The sequence below is a fragment of the Nelumbo nucifera genome, chromosome 5 (genome assembly GCF_055504915.1).
Source record: "Nelumbo nucifera cultivar China Antique chromosome 5, China Antique-T2T, whole genome shotgun sequence".
Lineage (NCBI taxonomy): Eukaryota > Viridiplantae > Streptophyta > Magnoliopsida > Proteales > Nelumbonaceae > Nelumbo > Nelumbo nucifera.
In genome coordinates, this window is record NC_142653.1 from 18,613,840 (window position 1) to 18,623,711 (window position 9,872).

At 38.9% G+C, this 9,872-nt stretch overlaps 1 protein-coding gene and 1 long non-coding RNA gene across 2 annotated transcripts; one reads left to right on the forward strand and one right to left on the reverse strand.

Moving 5' to 3' along the window:
* The first annotated feature begins 2,336 nt into the window (after positions 1-2,336).
* Positions 2,337-5,018, forward strand: LOC109114590 (uncharacterized). Its single transcript, XR_002022591.2, has 2 exons — positions 2,337-4,139; positions 4,325-5,018. It is a non-coding gene; the product is annotated as an uncharacterized LOC109114590 (long non-coding RNA).
* On the reverse strand, positions 4,800-8,349 carry LOC104595576 (glutamyl-tRNA reductase 1, chloroplastic-like). The gene is made up of 3 exons (XM_010256356.3): positions 7,886-8,349; positions 6,771-7,012; positions 4,800-6,340 (listed from the first exon to the last, which is right to left on the reverse strand). The coding sequence occupies exons 1-3, from the start codon at positions 8,157-8,159 to the stop codon at positions 5,210-5,212; spliced, it is 1,647 nt and encodes a 548-aa protein (XP_010254658.1). The 5' UTR covers positions 8,160-8,349; the 3' UTR covers positions 4,800-5,209.
* Between the last annotated feature and the right edge of the window lie 1,523 nt (positions 8,350-9,872).

Genomic DNA, 9,872 nt, shown 5'->3' on the forward strand with positions numbered 1-9,872 from the left:
GGCAAAGCCCTCCCAATTTCATGTATTTCCAGCAGCATAAAGGCAAAGCCCTTCACATTCGAAGTTCTGGTCAGGGTTCAAAGTAATGACTCCCAATAGGCTTATTTAAATGGAGTTTTGAGAATTATTCTTTTTTAATAAATAAAATATATTTTGAAAAAAAAAAACTAAAAAAATGTAAAGGTGGAAATTTCAAAGTATCGATACACTCCATCCATTATATCAGGAGTGTATAATACTTGAACCTTGGTTCTACTTTTCCGATATCCATTTTATATAAGATACATAAGATACATATAGACAAGTCCAAATTACCAATATTGAAGAGGCATTGAAATACACTTGTTTTTTATATAAAATAGTAGAGATAGAAAGTTAAGTTCTTCAAAATTATTGGGTAAAATATAAAAACCTTTCTTGCAGTTTTGAAGAAAAAAACTATATTTACCTCCCTTGCATCATTGTAGTAGTCAGAAAAGCGTTGGCCAAATGTATTTGTTTCTTTTAAAAATATCCATTTTACCCTCATATTTATCTATTCACAAAAAATTATTAAAATACCCTCGAAAGAACTTTTAACTTTTAGCTAAAAATCTTTGGGGGCGTTATTTTTTTTTCAGATTTTAAGAGTGGGGAAAGTTGGTCAATGGGATTTTAGTTCTCATTGACCAAGAATCCCATGTTCTTTTTTCAAATTTATGTAAGGTATAAGGAAAGTTTATTTTCCTGGGTAAGTGATACTCATCTCCTAAGTGCATAAATAACTTTTCCACCTAGAGGGAAAGTTGCCAACACTTGAACGGGACAAAAATGCCATTTTTAATAATAGATTTTTATGGCTAAAATGGTCATTGCCTTATTTACATGAGAAGTAAAAGAACATGGGTAAATGCACTTACACACATAAGTGTTTTCCAATAAAAACTTACATAGGTAACTGCATTTACTCGGATAAATAACTTACTGAAAAGCGAACGGGCCTTATTGAAAAGAGTAAAGTAATTTTACTTTGTAAATTTGTCGATTAAAGTATAGAAGGGAAAACTTTGACATTTTGAATTATGTAGAAAAAGGTCCAAACAAGCAATAAAGGCAATTTAGTAAATTATAAGTCTTTATTACTAGAACAATGACACTATGAGGTAATTGCATGTTTTTCAAAACTATATAGGAGGCTTTTATTAAAATGAAACCTTAGGAGGAGGTTTTTGTGATTGTCAGAAACCTCAGAGAAGTTTCTATATTTTACCCTTTTTTGGTAATAACGTGAAGTTCTCAAGTAATTTTGTCCCTTTACATTGATGTTTCTTCCTATTTTTTATCAAAGTATACATAGAGGTGGAAGGCTAAAGTATTAATGGAATATTAGGAAAATTTTAATTAAATGGATTTAAAAATACATGAATAAAATTAAATCTAAGTCTCAAATAACCATAACAAAACATACACATAGAAAAAAAAAAAAAGAGAGAAACCATAGACTTAAATCATTTTTGTGAGCCACCAATATATACCAAAAAGTCATTCCATCTATGTAACATACAATAAGCTCCAAAATTAATGCACAGTGGATTGCATGAATGCTTTGAACCATGGATATTGAATAGGGAAAATATGACCGAAACCCACCTAACAAATTTTAACTTCGCCATACATTCACAACAATTCAAATCTTCCAACACCCCCACTTTGACACCCACAACAATTCAATTTTAATTTTACTTAACGACTTAAGCTTTTAGGTTGAACAGTTTTTTAGATGGTATCCAAACTTGTTTGACCAATTGGTCTAGTATTCAATCCTAACCCAAACATTTAGGGTTAGGTCTACCATTTGCTGACCCAACCCAAATTGCCAGGTTTCATATATTTTTGGAGCGCTGTTGTAGCTCAGGTCTCAACATTCTATCAAAGTATAGACACTTAGGGTGCAGGGTGGTATGTGCCAACTGGGGCTCAGTTGGTAATTAATGTCTCTAGTTGTTTGAAGTGGAGATTTGGGTGGTAATGGGCCGAATGACCAATAATGGGTATGGCCATATGGGGGATCAGCTCCCCCAGTTGTGTTACTCATTCGGTACCTTTAATTGGTTGGCTAATATTTGGAACTTTAAATGCCCCCAAAAGATAAAGACTTTTCTCTTTTTCCTTCTCAACAATACCTACCAAAAGCCATCTTAAGAAAAGAGGATATAACATCGATGGCTCTTGTAGTTTTTGTGGGGATAAGGAAGTTACAGACCTATATTTTTAAAAATTGTGCCCACACATAAGAATTGTGGCTTACCTTAAACACTCCCCTGGAGGTGGAAGTGTAAAGTGGACCGTGTCGGGCCGACACGGCATGGCCTATGGGCGTCATGCCGCCCTCCCTAGTTAAAACTTTGGGGGTTGGCTCAACACGACCCATGGCCTGGCCCCGTGCTGGGCTGGGCCGTGCCGGCCCGTGGACCTAAAATCCCAGGCCTAACACGGCTCACATGGTTGTGTTGGGCTTGGCACGGCCTGCAAACCATCGTGCGCACCAGCCCGATTTACACCTCTACCTAGAGGGACCAAATGAGAATGAAAGTTTGAAGGATTGGTGGACAAGGGTCGGCAATAAAAAGGAAAACAAGATTCTTTTAGTAAAAGAAAAACTTGCATTTGTTCTTTGGGATGTTTGGAAAAATAGGAACACAAAAACTTTCAATAATGTTTCAAATCCCATTCCAATTATTTTAGATCGGACTCTTGATATGTTTGTAGAGTTTCTTGATGGGAGCAAATATAAAAGTCATTGCACAAATGGATAACGTGTGGAAACCAATTATTTGGAGTGCTCCAAAATTTGGCACTATTAAAATAAATTTTGATACCTCTCGTAACAGTAACGAGAAATGTGTTGTGGCTAGTATTGTTCGTGACCATCTTGGTCGGGTGATAGCGGTTAAAGAATATAAGTTCGGCACCTGTACCATCAACCAAGCGGAAGTGTGGGTTACATGGGAAGCTCATATTCAAGCGACAAACTATAGGGAGCATCCTATTATCATCGAGGGTGATTCATTATTGGTTATCCCGTGCCTCAACAAAAAGGCGGATGTTCCTTGGAATTTGAAAGGTATCATCTCTTGGTGCTTGAAGATGAGAGGTCTGTTCAAGGGAGGTCTTCGATACCAGCATATTTTTAGAAAAGCTAACCAGGCAACAGATTGGCTTGTTCATGAAGCTCTTTCTTCTTCTTCCCCTTCTCTAGACTATTGTATCAACTCCCTTCCCCCTTCCCTTCTTCTTATTTGTTTTGCGGGTTTTTGGAGACGTGCTATCCCCCGTTGTGTGTAGTACATTTCTTTTTATTTCAAAAAAAAAAAAAGTACAACTCTAGATGGATAACTTGTTCAATCAGCTTGTCCAAACAAGCCATATGTCCCACGTTTTTATTGGTGTTTATGAGTTATGACAAATTCCTTCTTGCGTGTATTGATTTGTCAAAGAAATTGCTCTTTTTTTTTTTGGATTGAAGTTGGAAGTCGTTTTAGTTTTCAGTCTTGAGATTCTTTTCACACTGGTAACTATTTTTTTGGTAAATTTTCACATTGGGAAGTTGACGGTCAATAGACGACCATTCGATATGTGTCCTGTTAGGCTTGGGAGGTCAACGCCTTCTCTTATGGTTGCCTTTCATTTTTGCCCACCGTCCGCTTGACAGATTTTGATCTGTTCAAACTGATTTTTGGGACACCGTCCATAATCCACATAAAGGTTAAAGCAAACCTCTTATGGTTGTGCTGAACGGCTGATCTTCACTCTTCATCCCCTCAGTTCATGTTCTTTAGGTGGGAATCGCAGGTGATAGGTCCGATACTCCTCCCAGAAAAGGAAAAGAGGGACATTTGATGACCTCAACACCAAAAATGAACCTAATTTTACAGGGGACCTACACTAGAAATAAAAGAAATACAACAAAGAGGACTTCACCCTTATCTCAGGACTCAGATGAATGAATGGTACTTGGATAGCCTTTCGACACCCTAACTTGATAGCATGGCGTCAAGTGATCTGCCCGAGAGGCCGGAGGGATGAGAACAACAGATGGAAGAGCTCTCGAAGCAAAGCTACTGGCCTGGCCTTGATCGATTCAATCCCCGACTTTTTGAGTATGATTCCTAAATTAATTTCCTTTGTTTTTTAATTTTTTTGGCGATCCTAAAATTTTGCTAGTAAATGAATCGACTAACCAAGTGGATGGATGGCATTCAGCTCTCCTACACACAGGACGTCATAGCCATACGTCCCTGTACTTGTATGTTATCATTTATGGAGGGATGTTTCCGATGTGCAGATCCGGACTGGGAAAGATCATGGATGATGTAGATTCTCAAACTAGAATGACTAGTCACTTAGGCTATGTTTGGTTTGAAGGAAAAAGTAGAAAAAGAAAGGAAAGAAAGAAAAACCTTTATAAATTTGGGATCGAATCTGCCTGCACCATGGTTGGAGGGATTAAGCCATTATGGGTTTGGAGACAGGATCTCCCTAAAGAAAGTCGTGTACACAACCTGAGAGCAGAGCATCCAGCCGTAACATGGGTCAGTTTGAACCTTGAATCAAATAATGACGGTATGCAGTTTCACAAACGGGAAGGGAACACACTGCATTAATGCAACATGGCTGGGCCAATTAATACCCTACGGTCGTGCCACCAGCACAGAGTAAAACAGGAAGAAAGAATGGCATAGCCAAAGAGGGCCAAGTCGGCTAAGCAAGTTGAAGCCTGAAAGATCTATCAACTCCCATTCAGAGGCAAAAAGAAAGAATGACAGGGAAGCATGAAGAAGAAAATATATTTCAAAACTGAATTCATCAGTAGATAATTACAAGAAAAATGTTTCTCCGTACGTAGGCTGTCCATTGTTAGCAGCAACTTGATAAATATATCATTCATTACAGGTTCAAGCTCACATCAAAAAGTTGCTCCTTTCCTCAGGCTGGGCAGAAAATTAGATTATACATTATAAATATACAAATGCATCCTACACACGAATTGGGCAGAAGCTCCTATCAACTCCCGTTGAATTAAATGACCCCCATTGGAACCAACTCTGTCTCTTTTCCTCTGCATGAAGAATATAACAGAAATGACATTGATGACAATGTGAGGATGTTATCCTCTTATTTGAATTTGACAAACGAAAGAAGTGAGGTGAAAGACATCTGTTTTGAAATCTTATTTTTGTGTTTGTTCCACCTTAGCTCGAATTTTTTGTTCCAAAATGGATATCTCTGTTTCAAGACTGAACATCCTGTTAAGTGCATGCATATTCTCAAGTGTCTCACTCAGGGTCCGGCTATCACTGCCATCACATCTCAGGTGCTGCATTGGACCATGAAGGAGCTTGTTTACTATACCACGGCTGAGGTCATCCACAGCTTTCCTTGATTTCTTTGGGATATCATCACCCATTTTCGACAAGCACTTTTCTAACTCTGCCATTCTAATTCTTTCAGCATATGCTCTCAGTTTCTTGATGGTTGGAACAGTTTCAAGGGAGTCTCTCCAAGCTTGGAATTGTTTTGATTCCTCAGCAATAATTGCCTGGGCTTCCATTGCTTTGCGGTGTCGGTCCTCCTTATTAGCTGCTACAACTTCCTTAAGATTGTCAACATTGTAGACTCTCGCAGTCTTGAGATCTGAGACACAAGAGCCTACATTCCTGGGAACAGATATATCAATGAAGAGCCTCAATCCGCCAATTTCTGGACTGCCAATAGGGAGTGCTTCAACATGCTCCTTCAAGAACAATGGGGTTTCTGAGGCTGTGCTGGTGAAAATCACATCAGCTTCTGCAGTGCAATTGAGCATTTCTGTTAGGGGCTTGTAGATTATCTCAACATCCTTTAGCTCCTCACGGATGGCAGCAACTCTGTCCTCAGATCGATTGACAACCACTATCTTTGTGCACCCTTTTGCAACCAAGTGTTTAATCACAAGTTTTCCCATCTTGCCTGCTCCAATCACCAACATTCTGGCAGTGGAAGACGAGGATTCAGGAAGCTTCATGAGGGCAAGTTCAACAGCAGCAGAACTGACAGAAACTGCACCAGATGCAATGTTGGTCTCAGTTCTAACACGTTTTCCAACACTGATTGCATGCTTGAACAGTCCACTGATATTTCTCCCAAAGCCAACAACACCTTGTCCAACTTTGACAACTTGTTTGACCTGAGCAAGGATTTGTCCTTCTCCTAGAACTAGAGAGTCAAGCCCAGCAGACACTTCAAACAGATGCTGTGTGGCATCATCGTCATGAAGTAGAAAAAGATGTTGACGAAGATCCGAAACAGGAATTCCACTTGTCTGCCAAACAAAAAAGATATTAACAACTAGGACCACATTTTAATTTCTACAATGGAAAAAAGACACATTGATCACCAAAGAAATTTTCATATTTGGTTGCAAGATAGGATCCATGGCACACATGCAAATAAGTTAGAAACTCAGAATTCACCATCCCAACTAGAAGATCTAAGCCAAGGAATAACCAGTTGAATGAGAACAACTATCTGCATATTTTGAATGGCTGCTGTCAATAACAAAATAAGTATGCTGTCCATCACAGGAGATTTCCTAGTTGGAACTCCCACAATGGTTAGTTCCTACTGCCTGCCCTAACATTAATTCGCTCTCCTCTATAGTACCAACCTTTGTTTCTTGCATCTAAAAAAGTAAAAATAGCCTTGCAGTGGAAAACAAAATGAAGATAAGAGTACATGGAGTAAAGGAGTACCTTGGCCATCCAGTCAGTCACTTCTCTGATCCCACGATGCCGAGATAGAGCCACTACATATATTTCCATTCTGTTGCAGGTACTAAGAACAGCAGCTTCTTCTATATGGTTCAAGCCACACAGCTCTCCAATGGCTCGAGGCCATTCTGCTTCTGGAATGGCAAGTTTCTCACGCATCTCTACTGGTGCTGTGTGCACACTAAGCCCTATGACAACAATGCTACTCCTTTCCTTGGTATATCCTGGAAAACAACAGTAATTAAACTTTCAAAAGGTTAGAAGTTAGAACCTCGAGATAACTTCATATAGGTTTTACAAAAGGATCATAAAATCTCACAAAGAGTCAGGCATAACGGAGAAGGAAATGATTTATGACATAAAACACAACAGCACAGATTATTCAATATGGAAGGTGCTCACAACATTGGTATGCACGCCCTCCAACACTGGAAAACTCGGAACCCAAGACAAGAAATGATCACTATAGCACATTAAAAGTTGCTAGTAAATTAGAAACTTGAGTATCAACAAAATGATGGTAGATTCCCTTGGCGTAATAACTAGTATAACATTGTTTGAGCCTTTTCTCATGCTTACGTTTTATAAAGTCTACAACATAATAAATGCTAGTTGCTATTTGTTAAGTATCTTCTACCAAACTACTAAAACTCAGGCAACTGGTCTCTTTGGTTTCTTACACAGGCATGGTTGTGATTTGGTATGTCAACAAACTGAGCAACGGGATAAAAATATCTGACAAAAAGGAAAGAGCTAAACCCCGCACACAACCATATAAATATGTTGGAAATAATTTTTTTCTTAAATATTCAACCTGTTGCTACATCGATCCTTCGTCACCTAAATAAATGAAAGAAATTAAACACATGCAATCCCTAGTGGAATTAACGGGACGTGAAGCACTACTAAATTTGAAGAACTTATAATTGAATTTTCAAAGAAAGAGGGACAGACATTTTAAAAGTTTGGGGACGTATTATCCGTTTCACAACCGCAAAGATAACAATGAATTGAAATTCAAACAATAAACCTCATCAATTACCAAACAAAATCAACTCCTTACAAAGAAAGGGGGAGGTGACAAAGGGTTGACTTACTATCAGCCGCCGATGTCTTGAGCTGTTCGAGAATGAAAACGCTGGAAGCCCTCGAATCGACGTTCTCATCCTGAACCAAAACATCGGACGCAGCCTCACACCTAGGGTTCAAAGAGAGCCCTCTGGTAGCGATTCGTCTCCTGTTACCGGCGGGCTTGCAAAATAAACGAACCTGAGAAGAGGAAGATGTTGAAGAAGAAATCCTTGAGGAAGATAGGAGAGACTCCAACTTCACGCCCGAAAAAGAAGTGGCGAACCCGCTCGTAGCTGCCATTGCAGCAATCCCTAACCCTAGAAGGTGAACAGATGGGTAGGAGAAGAGCAGAGAGAGAGAGGAACGTGGGAGGCAGGAGCTTTGCACGTTGTTGGTTCAGCGGTACCCTTCAAAAATCAAAATGGGTTAATTGGGGTGGGTTATGACTTGGTGTCTTTACTCTTTAGTCTCTACTTTTTTTGTCAACAAAGGGAGGAGGAGATGGTGATGAGAAAAAAGGTTAGGTTGGTGACGCGTCTTGATTTCTCTGCATTCTGATTGGCGGGTTGAACACACGCTTTATCCACACTCCCGCCCCACAAACGACTGAACGAGTCCCTCCACTCCAATAAACCTGTAATTCACTATTCTGAATTCTGACTGAACTCGGAATTTAATTATTTAAAGAATCCTCCCCCCTTTTTTCATTTTGACTCAACTCCCACGTATTTTCAATGGAAGTTTTTCGTACATTCATTTTTTTTTTAAATCTGAGGAAACTGGCCCAATCAAGATAAGCCACGTCGGCCTGACGTGTAGGGCCTACTTCCGCTATGGAAGATTTTTGGGCCTAACCATGGATGGATGCATGATTTATCAGCCCACTAAGATGGGGATCAATCAACCATTAGTTAAGTTTGGTGATCAGTATTAGGTTTATCAATAGAACTGTCTACTATACGTTTATCAACAGAACTGTCTACTATAATAGGAATAATAACAATTTCATTTGAAATGGAATCGTTCTGGTCACTGATTTTTGGGTTGATGGTTTGATCATCTTATTTAAACGGATGGTCTGTTCTGATAAAAAAACTAAAAATAGAAAACAATAAAAAACTATTGAACGGGTCGATGATTTGACTGTCCGGGTCAATAGGTCGTTGCCTTATTCAATAATTTTTTGTCAGAGATCGGATTTGAGGTAAAATGAAACCGATTGTCTGAATGGTTTCTAGGCCAAATGGTCTAACTATTTGGGTCAACGACGATTCAAAAACCATGGTGTAGAATAAAGAACAACCCCATATGTAATGGAAATACCACCAACTAAAATGGATTTGCCACACAAGATGATGGGTTGTAAGCTAAAACACTCCTTCAAATGAGATGTTTTTTCTTTAATTTTTGATAAGCAAATTGGGCTTTGGCTTCTTTATTCTATAAAGCCCATGAGAAGCAGGCCAAAAGTAGCCAAGCTAAGTAGCTAACACAACCTAATTCATTAGACCATTATTTATTAATTGAGAAGGTAGTAGTAATTAGTAACCACTACTTAGGCGTGGGCCGTGGGCAAGGAAAAAACTGTAGTGAATCCAAGGTAGCAGAGCGAGATATCCTGATAGATGGCAGAGATATTGATGGAAAGAGATAAGGTGGATGTGTCCAAGGATATGTGGCGATTTGGAGTTTGTGATGGAAATTGCTCTCTTGGATTTCATGCCCTCCTTCAGCCACACATTCCAATTGTGGTTTCTTTTTGCATAGGACCGTGGACAACTCCGTGCTCACAACTACAAGATTGTATGCATATGTAATATGATTTTTCACTTGTTTAATAGTTGTTTTTTGTAGGTTAGCTCCACTTGGATCCGTGGACCATGCCATAAGGATCCATTACAAGATTTTCAACCAATAAACTGAACTCTTTTGATTTCTTTTCTCTTTTGAACCAATAAATTCCATGGCATATACATGATATATATCTTACTTGATTTTGGTGCATATGGTAAG